The sequence below is a fragment of the Bombina bombina genome, chromosome 7, assembly GCF_027579735.1.
Source record: "Bombina bombina isolate aBomBom1 chromosome 7, aBomBom1.pri, whole genome shotgun sequence".
Classification (NCBI taxonomy): domain Eukaryota; kingdom Metazoa; phylum Chordata; class Amphibia; order Anura; family Bombinatoridae; genus Bombina; species Bombina bombina.
Window position 1 is genome coordinate 264,189,071 of NC_069505.1, and position 21,745 is coordinate 264,210,815.

The following is a 21,745-nucleotide window of genomic DNA, read 5'->3' on the forward strand; positions in this document are numbered from 1 at the left end:
CAAACAGAGGACAGTGGAAAGCAAGATTAAAGAAACCACAGATCAAGGGAGGTTAAACAGAGAGGTTTGACTTTTTCCAGGTCATATAGTGAATAAGTGGTACTTAAAGGATTTAAATATGTCTTTTTCAGTGTGTTTTCATCCTCCATCTAATAGCTATCATTTTCGTTATATCTTTTAACAAATAGTTATACATATTAGTGTATAAGTTGTAGGCTTAACCTAATGGTACAAAATTATCTCTTTGCGTTCTCTAAGTTTTATATATTGGTGAATTATTACATTTAATTATTTTGAACATTTGTACTACTAAAGTTGGTGGTCTGCTCACTCAGAACCTATTAACGATGAAACAACATGTAGTGTCATAATATATGTACATGTTATCTAAAATATAGTGTAATATATAAATATATATATTAAAATAAAACTTGATAAAGACAATTGTGCCTACTTAGTGCATTTTTCATGTCATATATACTTTTTTAAATGATTGCCTTTTTAATAACCCTGGCTGTTCTAGTGACAAAGTATATTAAATACTGCAGCCGAAAAAATAAAATACATCTTCCCTAGATTATGTTTTGACATAAATATATTTATTGTAAATATTGTACATTTATATTGAATGTTTTATTTACTGTTCCATGATTAAATTTATATTTAAATGCTATTACACTTCATTTGTAGTTGAAAGGACATTTAAAATCACACTTTTATGTTTCAGACAGAGCATGTGATTTAAACAACTTAATTAATCAATTTAGCTTTGTTCTCCTGGCATCCTTTGTTGAAGAGTAAACCAGGGTACATTAAGAAGCAGCAATGCACTAAAGACCAGTGAGTATCTCAAGCAGGCAAATGGGTTGTTAACAGGTCCAATGTGTAGAGAAAGTGTAAGTACAAAAACTCTGTAAAAATATACTTTAAATGTAAAATTGTTTTATGTAAGATATAGAGGATATTTTGTGCCAAGAATGTATTAGAACAGCATGTGATATATTAGTTATTGTGATGTTTTAGGGGCATATTTATCAAGCATTAACTAAATTATTCCTATTTAAATCTAAATACCTATAAAATAAACCCTAAGCTAGCTACAATATAACTGGTAGTTACATTGTAGCTAGCTTAGGGTTTATTTTTATTTTACAGGCAAGTTTGTAGTTATTTTAACTAGGTAGAATAGTTATTAAATAGTTATTAACTATTTAATAACTACCTAGCTAAAATAAATACAAAAGTACCTGTAAAATAAAACCTAACCTAAGTTACAATAATACCCAACACTACACTATAATGAAATAAATTAACTAAATTAACAACAATTAAATAAATTAAATTAAATTAGCTAAAGTACAAAAAAACAAACACTAAATTACAGAAATAATAAACAAATTACAAGATATTTAAACTAATTACACATAATCCAATAGTCCTATCAAAATAAAAAAGCCCCCCCCAAAATAAAAAAAAAACCCTAGGCTAAACTAAACTACCAATAGCCCTTAAAAGGGCCTTTTGCGGGGCATTGCCCCAAAGAAATCACCACTGACATCACGCACAGCATTTTGGATTGCATGTTGCTTTAAAGGATGCTGGGTACAAGGGTGTAATGTTCTCAGAGTACTGAGGTAAATGCTTTATTTATTAGTAATATACAGTAATCAATAACATAGTGTAAGGTGAGCAACTATTGACATATTAGTGTTTAGTAATTATATTGAAGGTTTTGTATTTGCTGCGTTTGCTCTTACATTTGAGGTCATTAAATCTGTCAATCATTACATTTTACTCTATATATTCTGTTTTCAGAGTTAAGTGTTAGGGGTTGTTTTATGAAGCAGCGGATGTTGCTTCCGACCCACTGCGCTTCAGTTCCGCCTGTTCCTAAGACCGCTGCTCCTTAACTCAGAGGTGGCGGACGGCAATCAGCCGATCGAATATGATCAGGTTGATTGACACCCCCTGGGCCGAGAATCTGCAGGGGGCGGTACTGCACCAGCAGTTCACAAGAACTGCTGGTGCAATGATAAATGCCAACAGCATACACTGTCTGCATTTATTGATGTGCGGCGGACATGATACACTATAGCGGATCATGTCTGTCCGCACCATGATAAATCTACCTCTGCAAGTTTTTTAGCTAATGTTTTTTTTCTTTTACATTAAACATTTATTCTTCACATTAAACATTTTACTATTACATTATGCACTAAACATTTCTGTTTATTATCGCTACCCCTTGTCCTTTTAGGACATCAAAGTAAAAATAAAATTTTTATTTTAAAACTCAGGACTATGCATACGCGGCAAGACTAAGGAGACATGGGACCGATTTATCAAGTGTTGGGTGGACATAATCGGCTGTAGCGGATCATGTCCACCCGACATCGCTAAATGCCGACAGCATACGCTGTCAGCATTTATCATTGCACAAGCATTTCTAGTGAAATGCTTGTACAATGCCGCCCCCTGCAGATTTGCGGCCAATCGACCACTAGCAGGGGGTGTCAATCAACCCATTCATATCTGATAGGGATGATTGCTGTCCTCCGCCTCAGATGTATGACCGCTGCTTCTTAAATTATGATTCCAGCGAGCCTGACGGCTTGTGCGGAAAATGCTGCATTCGCAGCTTAATAATTCGGCCCCCAAGGGAAGTTATCTGGGGGAGGAGACAAGTGGTCCAAGTATAGGAAGTAGCCAGTGTGGGGGTGGAGTTAAGTGGTAAGAGGTTGCGTTCCTGTGCTGGATTTTGAATTTCTGGACTGGGTGTCTTAAGTCCCAGGTTTCTCATAGAGGATCTGGAACCATGAAAAGCTTAAAAGGAACATGAAACCCCCCCATTTTTTTATTTCATGATTTAGATAAAACATGCAATTGTAAACAGTTTTCTAATATACTTCTATTATCAATTTTGCTTTATTATTTTGGTATCCTTTCTTGAAGGAGCAGCAATGCACTATTGGGAACAAGTTGAACACATCAGTAAGCCAATCACAAGAGGCATAGATGTGCAGACACCAATCAGCAGCTAGCTCCCAGTTCCTGGGCCTATGAAAATATGCTTTTCAACAAAGGATACTAAGAGAATGAAGCAAATTAAATAAAAGAAGTAAATTGAAAAGTTGTTTAAAAATGTATGTTCTATCTAAATCATGAAAGAAAAATGTTGGGTTTCATGTCTCTTTAAATCCAATGGGGCACAAATCCACAACCTGTAGGTTTTTATCCTTGTTCTACATTCTGGGCACTATAACAACTAATACATCCAAACCTGTGTCTGTAGCGTTACATGTAAAATGGTGCTTTTCTGTTTAAAAAAACCAGGGGCCTCATCTTTAGATTCCAATAATCCATTTATAAATGAAATAGTAAAACATAAAACTCATAAAATAGGCTGAAATATGTAATCATCATAGAACAGCTTATTAAAGAGGTCAATTAAATGAATGGAAATGCCTTCATGGTGCAATGATGTTTTGAGATTTTTTTGTTTTTAATTTCTGTCGCCTAGATTACCAGTTTTGCGCCAAACAGGGTGCGAAACAAACGCCAAAAAAGTTGCGTTATTTCATTCTCCATAGCGCTGCCATTACGAGTTACTGAAAGCCTCCTTGTGCATGCGATATGGTGGCGTTAAGGTCCCTACCTCACAAAATCCAAGGGCTGATTTGACGTGCTCATGCACATTTTCCCCCATAGACATCAATGGGGAAAGAGTGTTAGAAAAAAACTTAACACCTGAAGTGCGGAATGAAAAATCTCTATAACGCAATCCCATTGATGTCTATGGGGAAAAAAAGTTATGTTTAAACCTAACACCCTATAATAACCAAAATTAGCAAAAATAAAAACAATTACTCCTAATCTTATAGCCCTATATAAATAACCTCCCTCCAAAAAATAAAAACAGCCTCTAGCCTACAATAAACTACCAATAGCCCTTAAAAGGGCCTTATGTAGGGCATTGCCCTAAGTTAAACAGCTCTTTTACTTGTAAAAAAAATAAAAAGTCCCCCCAACAGTAAAACCCACCACCCAACCAACCATTCACCTCCTTTTCATTGCCCTTAAAAGTGCCCATCCCTAATCTAAAAAAAAAACACCCAAAAAAACAAAAAAACCTAACACTAACCCCAGAATATCTACTCATGGTTCCTGAAGTCCAGACATCCATCTTCATCCAGGCGGCGAGCAGTCTTCATCCAGGCGGCGACACCTTCATCCATCTCGGGGATGTCTTTCATCTTCATCCCGGCAGCACGGAGCGGAGCTATCCTGGAAGTGGATCCCATCCTGCGCAGTGCATCCTTTTCATTCGGTCACTGCCGTACACTGAAGTTGAATGCAAGGTAACCGTTTCAAAATGGCGTACCTTGCATTCCTATTGGCTGATTTGATTCTTCAAATTCAAAACAGCCAATAGGATAAGAGCTTCTGAAATCCTATTGACTGTTCAAAACAGCCAATAGGATGAGAGCTACTGAAATCCTATTGGCTGTTCAAATAAGCCAATATGATTTCAGTAGCTCTCATCCTATTTTCAAATGTTCTTTGTTCTCTTGGTATCCCTTGTTTAAAAAGAATATGCATATGTCCTACACTAGTGGGAGCTAGCTGATGACTGGTGCCTGCACACATTTGTGATTTGCTAACTAGATGTGTTCAACTAGCTGCAAATTTTCCTTCAGCAAAAGATAACAAGAGAATGGAGCAAATTTCACAAGAGAAGTAAATTGGCAAGTTAATTAAAATTATATGTTCTATACGAATCCCAAAAATATGTTGGGGTTTCCTGCCCTTTAACTACCAACAGCAAAGGACATCAGGAATATTGAATACTCTAGGTTTTCAAGAGGTATACCCCTGAATTGCTCTTGATTTGCAAGACCTTGTGATTTTTGTTAAAAATTACCCTGTTTTAAATAATTTCTTTAACAGTGCTTGGCTTAATTGTTGATATGTGCTTTAAGTATAACCTTCCTTTAACCATAGTTCTAGCTCAACAGATTCAATTTGATATAAATAAGAATGCTGTTTAAATTTATGTGAGAAATTGATATATCTGCTGGCACCGCGTCTCTGATATAAATGAGAAGTTCTGCTTTATGTTACACTGGAGAAATGTGGAAATTGAAAATACAAGTTTATCTGGCAATAAGATCAGTAGCGTTAATTATTTGTTCACTTGGGATTTGCTAGTTGTGTGCAAATCGCCTAAAAGACTAATAAAATATTGTGTTTAGAAAATTGATTGCAAATAAAGAATTTTAACTTGGAAATAAAAAAAGAATAAATTATATAAAAAAAATAATTTGCAGCCAATGCATTTTGGAGTACACATCAAATCTAGTCTTGTAAAAATATTGTAAGCTCCCAGCTAAAAGAAAATCTACTTATAATGCAACAGATGAACAGTTTTATGAGAATCCTAAAGGTGTCACTAGAAAGCAAGGATATTAAATACAAGATTGTGTTTAAGTCAGAACAATACAATTGTAAAATGAAATGTATGGTATCATCTGATAATTTACATAAGGCCAGAATACGAGTGCAAATTAGCGCTTCCGCTTGACCATTAGGAGCACTAGAAGTAAGCTTTTAACGCTTGACAAGTTGTGCTCATTTTACAAGTTGAAAGTAAACTTTTTTTTTGGCCTTGCTGTAACCTGACTAGCGCAAAAAGCCGAACTGAGCATTTCTAACACGCGTTCATTTATTCGCCCATATAAGTCAATGGAGGAAAAAAAGTGGAAAACCCCCCATTAACACATAAATTATTATTAAATATTCATATACATACTGTATATATTTAAAATTGCTGGTAATCGTTGAACAACTTAACCCCTTATGGCATGAGAGCGAGGTTCCCATTGGAGCCTATGGAAGCTGGCTCTCATGACGGCAATACTTCTGTGCAATGCGAACACAAGGTCACGTTCGCATTATTATTTTATTATTATTATTCTTTATTTATAAAGCGCCAACAGATTCCGCAGCGCTGCCCATGGGTACAAGGATAACAGTACAATGGAGAAACAATACGATAAGACAAAAGTTTACAGACAAAAACAGGGGGGAATTGAGGGCCCTATTCCCATGGGAACTTACAATCTAGATGATTTGCACCTAACTTGTAATACCAGCGCACATTTGCATGCGCTGGTATTACTCAGTTGCACGCAAATATGACTTTCACAGAAGCAATATTTTGCGCTCACCTTGTAATCTAGCCCATAGTATTTTAAAAATGTAGTGAAACTAAAGAGTTTCAGTTTCAGTTCACACCACACTGTCTAAGGGATCACTTACCCTTGCTACGCATGGCAAAACTGTTTTGGACATTCCGCCACTGGCTGAGAACCCTCTTATCCCACTAAAATGCTTCTTTGCAAGACCATCTTCAAACAATGATTAGATCTCATTAGAATATTTCACCTGCACTTTTGATTGCAATGTCCTTAAAGGGACATAATACTCATATGCTAAATCACTTAAAAGTGATGCAGCATAATTGTAAAAAGGTGACAGGAAAATATCACCTGAGAATCTCTATGTAAAAAAGGAAGATATTTTACCTCACAACTTCCTCAGCTCACCAGAGTAAGTGCTGTGTAAAAAGTTACTGCCCAGCTGCAGATTAAAAAAAAAGAAGGAAGAAATGAACAGCAACCAATCAGCATCACCAGTGTAGAGGTCATAAACTGTGAACTCATGAGATTTCATAGTAAACTTCCTTAAACTGAATTGCAGGTTCCGGGACAGGCATACTGATTTGCTGCTTAAAGTCCTTTACAATGGGTTGTGAATACTTAGGACATTTTGAGGTAAAATATCTTTCTTTTTTACATAGAGATGTTTAGGTGATTTGTCTAGTCTAGTTTTTACAGCTATGCTGCATCACTTTCAAGTGTTTCAACATTTGGGTATCATGGTACTTCAAGACCTTGCTAAATGCGGAGATCAATACTCTCTCCGCATTTAACATTGCACCAGCAGCTCACAAGAGCTGTTGGTGCAACGCCGCCCCCTGCAGACTTGCGGCCGCCAGCAGGGGGGGGTGTCAATCAACCCAATCATATTTGTTCGAGTTGATTTCTGGCGATTCTTTAGACCGCTGAAGACTCGCCAGAAACACGGCCCTTCAAGCTCCGTACGGAGCTTGATAAATATGGGCCTTTGTCCTTAGCAGAAGAGATACATAAGAGGAAAATCTAGGTTCCAACATGGTGGCATCCATTAATTTATAGAAACTCAGCAATTTAAATTACAGGAAAAGGGGGCAAAATGCAAAACAAAAGTATACTACAATATTTTTTTTTTTTACTACAAATAATTAAAGGGACACTAAAGTCCAAATGAAACCTTCAGGATTCAGACAGAGAGGGATATTTATGAAAGCCTCAACTGTGCTGCATTCGCCAACACCAATACGCTCGCCTAACATCGCCTAACATCGCGGCCGCTGACCTGAATACGATCTCCATATTTATAAAAAAAGCCGTGCACCAAGTACGGGGCGATGAGCAGCGGACTGTTGTTAACTAACAGTCATCAATCTCACTGCTATTCTGCTTTTTCCCAACTTTATTTATATCCTGTCACTAAACACTGCCACTATACTAAAATGTTTTACCCCTATCCTACTGCTCCTGGACCCAGCCGCAACAAAATAAACGTATTAACCACTACCCCGTTGCTCCCGGACCCCACCACAACTAAATAAATGTATTAACCCCTATCACGCCGCTCCCGGACCCCATTGCCACTAAATAAATGCATTAACCCCTAAATCCCTGGCCTCCCACATCACTCCTACTTACTAAACCTATTAACCCCTAAACCACCAGCCCCCCACATCGCCATAAACTAAATTAAGCTATTAATCCCTAAACCTAACAACCTGCTAACTTTGCATTAAAATTACAACATCCCTATCTTATAATAAATTAAAACTTACCTTTAGAATTAAAATAAACCATATTAAACTATTAATTAACCTACCCTAACTATTATACTAAAATTACATTAAACTATATTAAGCTATTAATTACCTTACCCTAACTATTATACTAAAATTACATTAAACTATATTAAGCTATTAATTAACCTACCCTAACTATGATACTACAATTACATTAAACTATATTAAGCTATTAGTAACCTACCCTAACTATTATACTAAAATTACATTAAACTACCAATTAAATTAACTATATTACATATTTTAAAACCTAACCCTACTCAAATTATTGAAATCTACAATTAAAAATTACTAAGTTACAAAAAATAAAAAACACTGTTACAAAAAAAACCACAGTATCAAAAATAAAAAACAATTACACCTAAGCTAATAGCCCTATCAAAATACCCCTCCCAAAATAAAAAAAATCCTAGCCTACAATAAACTACCAATGGCCCTTAAAAGGGCCTTTTGCTGGGCATTGCCCCAAAGAAATCAACTCTTGTACCTGTAAAAAAAAAATACAAACACCCCCCCCAACAGTAAAACCCACCACCCACACAACCAACATCCAAATAAAAATCTATCTAAATTTAGCTCTTTAACTGCCCAAAGTCCCTAACCTAAAAATAAAACCCACCCAATAACCCCTTAAATAAACCTAACACTAACCCCCGACGATCAACTTACAGTTTTCGAAGACCGGACATCCATCCTCATCCATCCGGCATGGAGCAGGTCCATCTTCAAGACATCTGGCGCGGATTGCAACAGCCAATAGGATTTTTCCCCCTTTAATTCCTATTGGCTGATAGAATTCTATCAGCCAATCGGAATGTAAGGGATGCCATCTTGGATGATGTACCTTAAAGGGAAACTTCATTCTACAGTGACCATCGGAAGAAGAGGATGCTCCGCGCCAGATGTCTTGAAGATGGACCTGCTCCACGCCGGATGGATGAAGATAGAAGATGCCATCTTGATAAAGACTTCTGCCGGCTTCGATGAGGACTTCTGCCGCTTGGATGAGGATGGATGTCCGGTCTTAGAAAACTGTAAGTGGATCGTCGGGGGTTAGTGTTAGGTTTATTTAAGGGTTTATTGGGTGGGTTTTATTTTTAGGTTAGGGACTTTGGGCAGTAAAAGAGCTAAATGCCCTTTTAAGGGCAATGCCCATACAAATGCCCTTTTCAGGGCAATGGGGAGCTTAGGTTTTTAGATAGGTTTTTATTTGGGGGTGTTGATTGTGTGGGTGGTGGGTTTTACTGTTGGGGGGGTTTGTATTTTATTTTACAGGTAAAAGAGCTGATTTATTTGGGGCAATGCCCCGCAAAAGGCCCTTTTAAGGGCTATTGGTAGTTTATTGTAGGCTAGGGTTTTTTATTTTGGGGGGGCTTTTTTATTTTGATAGGGCTGTTAGATTAGGTGTAATTGTTTATTATTTTTGATACTGTGGTTTGTTTGTTTTTTGTAACTTAGTGTTTTTATTTTTGTAACTTAGTAATTTTTAATTGTAGATTTCAATCATTTGAGTAGGGTTAGGTTTTTAAATATGTAATACAGTTAATTTAATTGGTAGTTTAATGTCATTTTAGTATAATAGTAAGGGTAGGTTAATTAATAGTTTAATATAGTTTATTTTAATTCTAAAGGCAAGTTTTAATTTATTATAAGATAGGGATGTTGTAATTTTAATGTAAAGTTAGCGGGTTGTTAGGTTTAGGGGTTAATAGCTTAATTTAGTTTATGGCGATGTGGTGGGCTGGCGGTTTAGGGGTTAATAGGTTTAGTTAATGGTGGTGATGTGGGAGGCCAGGGGTTTAGGGGTTAATAATTTTATTACAGTTGCGGCGGGGTCCGGGAGCGGCGGCATAGGGGTTAATAACTTTTATTTAGGTGGCGGTGATGTCGGGGCGGCAAATTAGGGGTTAATAATTTTGTTACAGTTGCAGCGAGGTCCGAGTGCGGCGGGATAAGGGTTAATAATTTTATTACAGTTGCGGCGGGGTCCGGGACGGGCAGAATAGGGGTTAATAAATTTTATTTAGGTGGCGGCGATGTCGGGGCAGCAGATTAGGGGTTAATAATTTTATTACAGTTGCGGCGAGGTCCAGGAGTGGCGGGATAGGGGTTAATAACTTTTATTTAGGTGGCAGTGATGTCGGGGCGGCAAATTAGGGGTTAATAATTTTATTACAGTTGCGGCGAGGTCCGAGTGCGGCGGGATAAGGGTTAATAATTTTATTACAGTTGCGGAGGGGTCCGGGACGGGTAGAATAGGGGTTAATAAATTTTCTTTAGGTGGCGGCGATGTCGGGGCAGCAGATTAGGGGTGTTTAGACTCAGGGTTTATGTTAGGGTGTTAGGTGTAAACGTAATTTGTTTTCTACCATAGAAATCAATGGGATATCTGGCCGCATCGAACATAAGCTTTCGCTGCTTTCAGACTCCCAATGATATCTATGGCATACGCGGCCTCCAGGGTGGCGGATTAAAAACCAGGTAGGCTGGGTCGGAATAGTGGCGAGCGTACCTGTTAGAAATTTGATAAATGGCAAAAGGTGTCAGATAGTGCTGAATTTGTATTCGGAACATCTGTAATGACGTAAGCATCGATCTGTGTCAGATTGAGACCGGTGGATCGTATGTTACGTCGCAAATTTCAACTTTTGCCGGTCTGTAGGCTTTGATAAATAGGTGGAATCAAGCTCGCCACAATTATGCTGCGGAATTCCGGCGTATTTGCGGTTGACGGCTTGGTAAATAGGCTTTTAAGAGTTTGTTTAGAGCTTCTGTATACTTGAATATGCTTACACAGAAAACTTCAAATCCAACTGTCTACTGTATATGTGGGTCTTGCTTACTATTACTAGGGTTAGCCATACAAGTTCTGTTTTGTAGCCCAATGCTTTAAATAAATCTGGGAACTCTAACATTATTTTGGAGGGCTTTATGACTGTTATTAGCTATATAGTAGAACCTATAGGATCCATAGCCATGCCGCTATTACATATTTATAAGTCTCCCTAGTTAACAAGATAACCTCTTCTTGTAAATATGTGCTAAAATGTCTTTTACCCTCTTTTCTCACATGAGAATAAAGACACTTCAGGCTTGATAAAAAGTGTAATGTTATAACAATTTGTAGGGTGTTTGTTAAAACTTGTATAGTTACCGAGTTTGTTCGACATGAAATCTTGGTTTATATATATATATATATATATATATATATATATATATATATATATATATATATATAACTCCAGCTTGCTTAAATATGTCTATAGGTGTCCCTTCCCAGGGGTGCTCCTATTGAGTGGTTTTTGTTACCTGGGTAGACTACTGTGGTTGTCTCTTAGGTATGTTACTTAGTGTTTCCTAATTTTCAATATATATTGTATTGTTCATTCTATCCAGTTCCATCAGATCATACCCGCTACAGAAATCCCAACAAGGCATGTTTACTACTTAAACAAAGGCCTGCTGGCAAATGCAATGCAATTAGATAGTGACAGACTATAATAAGTCAAAGGTGAGAACTTTGTCATCTGTCGCGGGGTATAGGGCCCATACCCTTGTGACAAAACTATAATACACTAGATTGCCTCACCTATATATTAATTTCCATAAAACTCATTGGGTATTCTTTATGCCTTGAAGATACTATATTTGTGGTTAAACACAGACTTATCCTTATCTGGGTAAAACGTGTTCACACCTTAATAACTAAGGATCTATCTAATTCTAATATGTACTTATTACAGCAGCCCCCACATCACATATATACTCCAGGATGTTATGCTTTGATTTTAAATGCCACAAATCCTCACAATCCCTACTAGTACTAATAATACTTGTGTTACCTCACACTCAGCAAACAACCTACAACTAAAGATATTAGCCTAATAGTTAATCTTCCAATATCTATCTCTACTCATATCCAAATAAGAGCGCTAATTCCTAACTACTAGCCCACGTTCCCCCTACATGGTTTACTCTATAAACATAGGAAAATGTATCCTACGACCAATTTTCCCCAACATTCATTAGACACCAAAACTATTCCACAGAGTCAACGAACTATAAATTACCTCCCAGGTGATCTGATCATTTTAAACAAAGATATACTATCCCAATCTAAACATGGCCTATATCTAACCTACATACTGTATCACCTAAAACTAGTATTAGTACAATTTAATTTGCCTCTGCTGTTCCACAAATATCCCTTATCCCTGAAAATGTGACACTACTATTCCAACCTACATTTACCCTTATGACCATGGCCCGTCCGTTAAATAAACTGGGAAATAGATACATTTCAATATAAAAGAGGTTTAATACTGATTTTATTTGTCATGTGTTTACAAATGGATATGTTTATGTACTAGAGAGTTATATCTTATTTTTATGATATATTATATACAAAGAGTATTGTTGCATTGGTTGTTTATATACTATGTAAGCTTAAAATTATTAGTTTTACACTACATACTGAAACTCTTGTATACAAGATGGACTCTAGTGACTGACACGCAAGAATGCTCTTATTTGCTCAAGTTTAAATTTGTATTGTAACCCTGCATTCATCTGTATATTTTATAACCTCAATAAAAATACAATTACAAAAATAAAAAACTAAAATCTAGCCATGCACATTTAAGCTTTGACTTTCTATCTATTTTTACAGGGACAATAAACGCAAAACATAATTGACCATAACAAAAAAAAAACATGCTAGTATTGTAGAGTTCCAGCATAATATTGGTGTTATGTCCTGTAATACCCCTTTAAAATGTGCCCCACCAGTAAGGAATTGTATTTGTTATGACCTAGATCACAATTGTGCAACTTTATCATCCCAGTTTTACATTTATTGTATTGACACTTTAATTATGTTTAAATATTCTCATTACAGTTATATTAATTCTTACAGTATACAGTTTACATTAGTCTTCATTCAAATCCCTCTCTAAATGTGTCTATCATAGGCTGCATATCACCTCCTTAGCTCTTGCTATTGGTTTATACACTTATTCAGGGGTGGAACTACCATTGGCTCAGCAGATGCAGTAGCAGCACGGCCCAAGTGCTGGAGGGGTCCGTAGAAGCAGTTAGTTTATACATTGATGTGTGCATACTTTCCACAATCCTAATGAAGGAGAAACAGTTATTGGTGCATATATATCTTCAAAATCATTATACAGAGCAGCATGTATACTATTACTATTGTTTACTACTAAGTTAGCTTTGGGGGGGCCCAGAACTTTTTTTGCCCCGGGTCCCTCTGTTCACTAGGTCCGCTACTGCACTTATTGTTTATACCCTTTTAAATGTTGTCATATTACACTATGCGCCAGATTACAAATGGAGAACTAAATAGTGCTTTAGTGAAAGCAATATTTACACTCTACTTTGTAATACAAGCGCACGCTAATGTGGGCTGGTATTACAAGTTGTCAGCAATGCGAATGCAAGCCTTGCGCTCAAGAGAACATACTTCTATAGGCTCCAATGGGAGCCTCGTTCTGATGCCATCAGAGACTGCATCAGAACCTAAGCGCAGCGCAGGGGTTAAGTAGCTCAGTGCCGGCAGCAAATATGTGTTAATATGTTATATTTACAGGGAACACACAGTTGCCATAGACTGCAATGTAAAGGCACTTTTCAGTGCCTTTTTTTTCAAACACCCCACACCCGCCAAGTTTACCCTAAAAAATAAAGATGCTGCTATCTTTATTTTGTAATAAATTACACTACACTGTATTTTGGGGGCATTTGGGGCACGTTTATTAAATTAAACAGAGATCTGATCTCTGGTTAATTGTATAAGCATTAATTTATACCGCAAGCTCACGGTAGCAATAAACAGCCACTTGTAATGGCTGGTTAATTATTGCGTGCCCGCTAACGGGCAAATTTGCTCGTTTGTGGGTGCACAATAATTTAGCGCTCCACTTGTAATCTAGCCCTTTATGTGTATGCACAGTATGTACATATATGAAAAGATCTAATATTGTAAAGTAACTGCCTATTCCGTAACTGATAACCCACGTTTTATGGGTCATCACTTATATTTCACTCTCCTCCTAGTCTGACAACGTTGGGTGTGCCTCAACACACTGGTAAATAATTTCTGATATAGACAAATCTTAGGCAAGCAATGTGCTGACGTATATGTAAATATTAGAAGGTTAAAGCTAATTTAAAGTTGAACTTTCAAGCCCTATCATATAAAATGCAAACAGCTATAAGAAAAATGGAAATATTTAACATCAAAAGATACTTGAAGAATGCTAACATTTCTAACGATATTGTGCATCAGTTTTTTTTTTCTTTATTGAAGTTTCATTGCTATATTAGGCTTTCAATATTTGTTAGTTAATATTTGTTTTCCCATAATGTGCCTTTAAATGCTTAAAAACACATACAGTCACTGGTTCAGGGCAGATTGCCGGACTTGATTACAGCTTAGCAATCAGAATGTTGATAAATAGACGTTCATTGATACATTTCTGATTTGTTGTAAAGGTGCTTAAACCCATTTCTAGACGGAATACTTAACAGGCAGGACACATTGAAATTGTAATATAAAAATATTTAATCATGCAGTAAAAAAACAAAAAGTACAATATTCTTTCATAATTAATTCTTCCATCCCCTTTACTATATTTTAACTTAACTTAAAATTGTGCAGACTTAACAAATGTAACCATAGAAAATAGACTATATGGATAAAAGTCTGTGGACACCTATATGAGCTTGTTGAACATCCCATTCCAAAATCATGGGCATTAATATTGTGTTGGTGCCCCCTTTGCAGCTAGAACAGCTGTAATTCTACTGGGAAGGCTTTCCACAAGAATTTGTAGTGTGTCTGTGGAAATTTATGCCCATTCAGTCAAAAGAGAATTTTTGAGGTCAGGCTGGACAAAAAGGTCTGTCTTGCAATTGGCGTTCTAGTTCATCCCAAATGTGTTCAATTGGTTTGGGGTTAAGGCTCTTTGCAGGCCACTTGAGTTCCTCCAAACTAAACTCAGCAAAATATATTTCATGGACCTTGTTTGTGCACAGGGGCACAATAATGCTGGGACAGTAAAGAGCCTTCCCCAAACCGTTGCCAAGAATTTGGAAGGATGCACTTGTCTAAAATGTCTTAGTATCCTGTAGCATTAAGCCTAGCCAAACCCAGAAAAATAGCCCTAGACCATTTTCCCTCCTCCGCCAAACTTTACAGTAGTGTATGTTCCAGTAGATTGCACTCTCCTGGGATCTGCAACACCCAGATTCTTCCATCAGACCAGAAGAAAAATGCAAAGAAGTGAGGTGAAGAGAGTTTAAGGGCCACTATCCAGCTCTTGTAAAACTTAACCTTTTCTTGTAATAAAAGGGACAGTCTACTCCAGATTTTTTATTGTTTAAAAGATAGTTGCATTGTCTTTTTATTATTCACTTGTTGATTTTGCATTTATACTATATTTAAATGGTCCTTTCATTACGTAATTGGATAGAGGGCCTGTAAGTTGGTTGATACATTTTTAATAGTATGCAATGATGCTAATAGGCGACGTGTACAATAATCTGTTGTGCTCCAAATGTATAGTGATATATGTGCATGTCTCTCTAAGGGATTTGCACAGGGGCATTATGGGTACAGTATGTGTGTTTGTTGGGCTATTGATCTGACTATTTTTTATTAGTGCCAAAGTGCTTATTACTAGTGTTTTAACTTTAAATGATTAAGCAGGTAGCGTTTATATCTGCTACGGCTAAACCATAAGTTACTGTCTAACAAATCGTGCCATACATAGTAAGCACAATAATAATGTCGACTTTTTTTTTTTAAATTACTTAGTCAAGGGGAATCTTTTTTTTTTTTCAACTGAGAATACCAAGGGGAACAAAGCAAATTTGATAATAGAAGTACATTTGAAACTTTTTTCAAGTTGTATGCACAACAAAAAAAATTTGGGTTTCATATTCCTTTAACAATGAGCAACCACAAATTTAAGAAACAGAAACTGCTTCTGTAGCTTCTCTGTCACCTCATTGGTGGTGAGATAAATTACGTTGACACTCGCTTATTCCGGGCGATTGACATGCCCTGCTCTCATGCAATTGGTTGTGCAGTGTTTTAACGGAACAGTCTAGTCAAACTTAAACTTTCATGATCCAGATGGATCATGCAATTTTAAGTAACTTTCTAATTTTCTCCTATTATCAATTTTTCTTTGTTCTCTTGGTATTTTTATTTGTAAAAGCAAGAATGTAAGCATAGGAGACAGCCCATTTTTGGTTCAGCCTCTGGGTAGCGCTTGCTGATTGGTGTCTAAATGTAGCCACCAATCAGCAAGTGCTAACCAGGTTCTGAACCAAAAATGGACCGGCTCCTAAGCTTACATTCAAATAAAGATACCAAGAGAACAAAGAAAATTTAATAACAGGAGTAAATTAGAAAGGTTGTTTAAAATTGCATGATCTATCTGAATCATGAAAGTTTAATTTTGACTAGACTATTCCTTTAACCTTGCCATGTGATGCTACATTACAATTGCCGATTGCAGATGGACAGGTTCTCTACTTGAGAACTTGTCCACCTGCAATCTTGATACATTTTCCTCATAGCCTGCTAATGTAAAAATACGATGTTCTGTTTTCATCATTAATATTTATTCTGGCCATTAAATAAAAGGTTTTTGTAAAGGTTTTTACTCACTATTTTGCTCTTGTAAAAATACTTGTTAAGCCATAAGCACATTTTAATCATTATTATTCTAAATGTTGAATATTTTGGGGCCGATTTATAATCGGTCTGTCCGACATGATGCTGTCGGCATTTATCATTGCACAAGCAGTTCTTGTGAACTGCTTGTGCAATGCCGCCCCCTGTATCCGATCGGGTTGACTGCTGTCTGCAGCCTCAGAGGTGACGAACAAGTTAAGGAGCAGCGGTCTTAAGAGGGTCATTCGGCCCTTGATAAATCGGCCCCTGTAATTGTAACAACAATAATAACAAAAAAATAAAAATTCCCCTCACATGTAACAGTTTGTCTAAAATTATAATGGTTGGTTGCAATTTTATTTCTAAATTCCAATTTGATAATAGAAGTAAATTGGAAACATTTTTAAAATTGTATGTTGACAAAAGAATATTTTTGGGTTTCATATCATATTTTCTTTAACATAATTCTTATACCATACTATTGACAGTAAGGGCCATACGATGATACAGAATAGAAATTGCACCACAGTGGGGTATTTTGGACTTTTTCTCTAAATTCCACAATCCTAAATGTGTTGAATATAGACTGATGTTTATTTATATTTTCAGTATTATGGTGTTAATTTATTTACATTTAGTTTCACTATTTGAGAGGTATTTTACTGTGTTTTAGATCAGGTGTGCTAGCTGGAGGCGCTGGTTCAGCTTGTATCAGTCGTTGGTATCTTTCTTTCCTTCCTCGGTTGTATAACTCTAGGTGCAAAATAGTGGTGCTGAAATATCAGACAATACACCATACAAAGGTGAATATCTACTCACAGTGTACATTGCAGGTTACCGGCTCCTTCGCAATATGAAAAGACAATATCACAGATTCAGTAAAAAAGTTTGTCTTTATTTGGCTCAACGCAAAAGCGTTTCAACGGTCCCAGCCGTCTTTCTCAAGAGCAATAAAAGTGCTTTACAAACCAAAGACAAACTTTTTTACTGAATTTGTGATATTGTCTTTTCATATTGGGAAGGAGCCGGTAACCTGCAATGTACACTGTGAGTAGATATTCACCTTTGTATGGTGTATTGTCTGATATTTCAGCACCACTATTTTGCACCTAGAGTTATACAACCGAGGAAGGAAAGGAAGATACCAACGACTGATACAAGCTGAACCAGCGCCTCCAGCTAGCACGACTGATCTATTCACACAGACCTTGGGAGAGACTGTGGGACGGCTGCGGTTCACCAGAAGTGGAAAGTATTAATACATATTATACACCTGTTTGCATGTATATCTGTGTTTTAGATGCACTTTTCTTTTCCTCATTTGTAATCAAGTGTATTACTTGAAAGGATTCTTAGTTCAACAACTATTCTCAAGTGCAGCAGCACAAAATGCATAAATGTTTGTACCAAATATCCTTATGAAGCCTTATTGATTTCAGTTCCTTATTTGATAATATTGTATCCAATCTACTTTTATATATATAATCATCCCTGTTTGTTTGTAATTTAATCTGGAGTATGGAGAGCTTCCAGTTTCTTTTAGTTATATATTAAAAAAACTATATACTGGGGGGCGTGTCCGACCAACGACCAAGATGGCTGCTTTCAATACGGGCTGTGATTTAGTGCAACCTAATCCGCTGTTTATTGCCTAACTACCGTAAAATTTACAGTTACTCTGAGTGATATAGTACACTCAAACATCTGAGGACCAGATTTATATATTTTTCTTCCACGGCAGTTCAGCCCAGCAGACCATACTAGAGAAGGTGCACAGCGGAGGCCTTACAGCGGCCTGGACCTTCATCTACCCCTCCCCACTACCTGCTTAAGGTTATAAGTACGCAGATACTAACATTGTTTTACACCCTTGCTTTGAGAACAGCCAGTATTTAGTAAAGGACACATTTTTCTACTCCAGCCAGTTGTACTGCCGTAAGAATATCTGCTAGATTCCACAATGGCTGGTCAATTGCGTTACAATATCATTGAACTATTAAGCGCCCACTTGTCTAATGTTGAAGAGGAAATGACAAAAGTGTTGCGCACATTTGGGGCTGTGATCGCTACCGAAAGAAAGAGAGAGTCTGACCTAATGGAAGCTTATGACCTGGGACATAAAAAGGCTTCGCTAAACCAGACATCATCTATAACGGAGTTAGTTACCGCTGCGGAATCAGAGAAAATATTTCATAGCCAAGAGTCTGATATCATAACTCGACATGAGCCGCTACCACAACAGGGGCTTGTCTGCCACGAGGCAATCCGGAAAATAGCACAGAATAAAGTGCACTCACTACTGCTAAATATCTCCCCAGTCGAATATGACTGTCAAGAGTCAAACATCGCCTATGAAGAATACCGACTCGCTACACACCACACTGAGCAGAAACTTTGGACCCTGATCCCCCTGACAAAAGAAGGGACATCGAAATCCGCTGGGAGAGGGCCGCTTGTAGTGGGGAACGTAGCTTACTTGAAGAAGAGCCCTAGTCGGGTCACGGAGCTAAGTTTACTGAATCCAGTGACAAAGGAGAAACGGAGCTGGAAGTCGGGGGGACTCACAGAGGATGCCTGGACCAGGCTCCGGTACAGTATCTCACCAAGCGAGATTATTTCTAGAGGGATAGGTTATGCTCCACTCTGCTTACGTCTTAGCCTGGAGATGTACTGTGGCCCCAGCGCTTTCAACGCGGCTGGGGTCGGTTGAAAATTTTGCACACTCTGAGGCGGCCACTTGGGGATTTTAGCTGCCCAGCCAACCAGAACTTATATCTAGAGTGAACATGGCCTGTTGCTATATTTGTAGCCCCTCAAGGTTTAATTGTCAGTTAATAAAGCAGAAGCATGATATGTTTACAGTCGTTTGTGAGAGTGCTATATTGTCGGCACATTAGCATGTGCTTTAGGGAATAACACATGCCAACATGTTTGGACATTCGAATACGCTGGTTTGCAAAGTATCCTTACACAGCCAATCGACTAAACTTTGGACTTGCTATATCCAGTTTATCATATTAAAATGTCTTCTGAACGGATACTGTTCACAACACTATCAGAGTGGGCGAGAGCCTCTGAGGTCTATATAGTTTCTATGGTTAATGTTCACATAGAGCCTTGTTATGTTTTGGGTATGATTTTGCTATGTTGTCTCCTAACAGGTTTAGAGCTTATTGTACTAGTGAGGCAGGAATATTTTGAAGTTAATAATAGTTCAGCCGTGATAGTTATTTTCATTTAGTTTACCATAGCTAGAGAAAGGCTAATGTAATATTATATATTCTCTCTTTTTGCAGATATTATAGTTTCAAATTTTTATACTAATATCTTTGTACTGAGGCATACTAGCGAGTGTATGTAAATTTTTGCTCTTTTGATGTATTTGCCTTTAACTTATCAATGTCTGGTCAATTGAATTTTATATGTGCTCCCTAACTACTATTGATATCTAATTATTATTATGATTCATCTTTTTATGGGTATAGGGCCCATACCCAAATGACAGGACCTAATTGTGAGAAATGGAGACGTATAATGTTTATTCCCTATTATTTTAGTGCTGATGTCTTCAAACTTTATTTTTTACTAGCATAGGCCATAATATATTTTACTATTTTAGTGTTAGTAATAGTTTCATGACCTATTTTTGAGCTAATTTCTTTATGACCACATGGCTCACCTGCCCATTAGTTATACTCCCAATTTAGTTCTAAATGTCTGTAACAATTAAATTAGTGAGTGCCCTCAATTTAGAAGTAATGCTATTACCTCACGTAGTTGGATTTTATATCCCTGCTAAGATTTGATAGAGTGTATATGGTGCTGAAGACACCCACCCTTTTTTGCAGCCTTAGGAATAGTTCAGTAGCCAGCGTATACTCCCCCATATTATTAGTTTGCCCTAATATATTGGTCCTCAGATTCTCTCCACATCATCCCCCCTTAGCGATTTGATCCTACACTAGACAGCCCTTTTGCTTTATATCTACTTTTGATATGAGTACTATTTCTTTTATTAGCCCAAGCATATGTTTTGATCCTTATAGGTCCACTTATTATACTGTAGGTGCCATCACAGTTTGGTGTAATGTTGGTGTGTGTTCTACATTTTCCTCATGTTTATTTTAATGTTTCTTCAGTGGTTAGATTTATAGTGCTTCTATATAAATTTACTTGTGCAAGTATAGTTTAAAGGCCCAAAAGTGACCCTGTATGTTGCTACTTTAAAAAAAAAAAATCGGAGGTTTGCTTTTTGCTTTTATTATTCATACAGTTAACGGTATACTACTAGATTCATCTCCGGAGCTCAGAGTCCTGTCATTTTTAGTTATTGAACTGTATACTATCATTTCTGCTTCATAATATTGTTATTTATAAAGTTTATATAAGAATAATTTCTGTATACCACTATAATTCGCCCTTACGGGTTGAGGGCCTTTGTAAGTGGTTGCTATGTAATGTTATATCTTTCGCCTCAATAAAAAAAACTATAAAAAAAAACAAACTATATACTGTTCTACATGTACAGTTTCTTTGTTGAAAATGTTTGTTTTAGTTTATTTATTTGTGTTTTTCATGTATAGCTTGAAGACCTTGTGAATGCCCTTGAAAATACAAGACAAGAACTGGATGCTACCAAATCCCGTCTTTCAACAACTCAACAATCACTTGTTGAAAAAGAATCGCACCTGACTGACTTGAAGATAGAACGTCGAAAACAGCAGGAAGAGATCATGGAGATGAAGTAAGAAACCTTTGTATCATTTATATATGATTAATATTCTAGATATTCAAAAAAGATTGGATAGATATTTGACTACATTTTCATTGCAAATTGTATTACAATTAATGAATGAATATACTGCAAAGTTAAACGGACACAAATATCTAATTTCTAAATTTACTTATCTTTTAAATGCTGCAAGAAAAAATAGTTAATACAAAAGTTTATATTACTGAATAACATTTAACCTTACCTACCTTTTCTCCTCTCCACTCGTCCAACACTGTTTCTTTCATTATAGAAGAAGAGCGTTGCAGCCATTTTGAAACTG

At 36.8% G+C, this 21,745-nt stretch overlaps 1 protein-coding gene across 1 annotated transcript in view; it reads left to right on the top strand.

Annotated features, from left to right (window-relative positions):
* The window catches only part of ERC2 (ELKS/RAB6-interacting/CAST family member 2), a 1,300,133-nt gene that overhangs the window by 791,542 nt on the left and 486,846 nt on the right, over positions 1–21,745 (top strand). Inside the window, exon 13 of the mRNA XM_053720736.1 lies at positions 21,275–21,435. Within this exon, the coding sequence (XP_053576711.1) occupies positions 21,275–21,435 (161 nt within the window). The remainder of the gene's footprint in view (positions 1–21,274; positions 21,436–21,745) is intronic.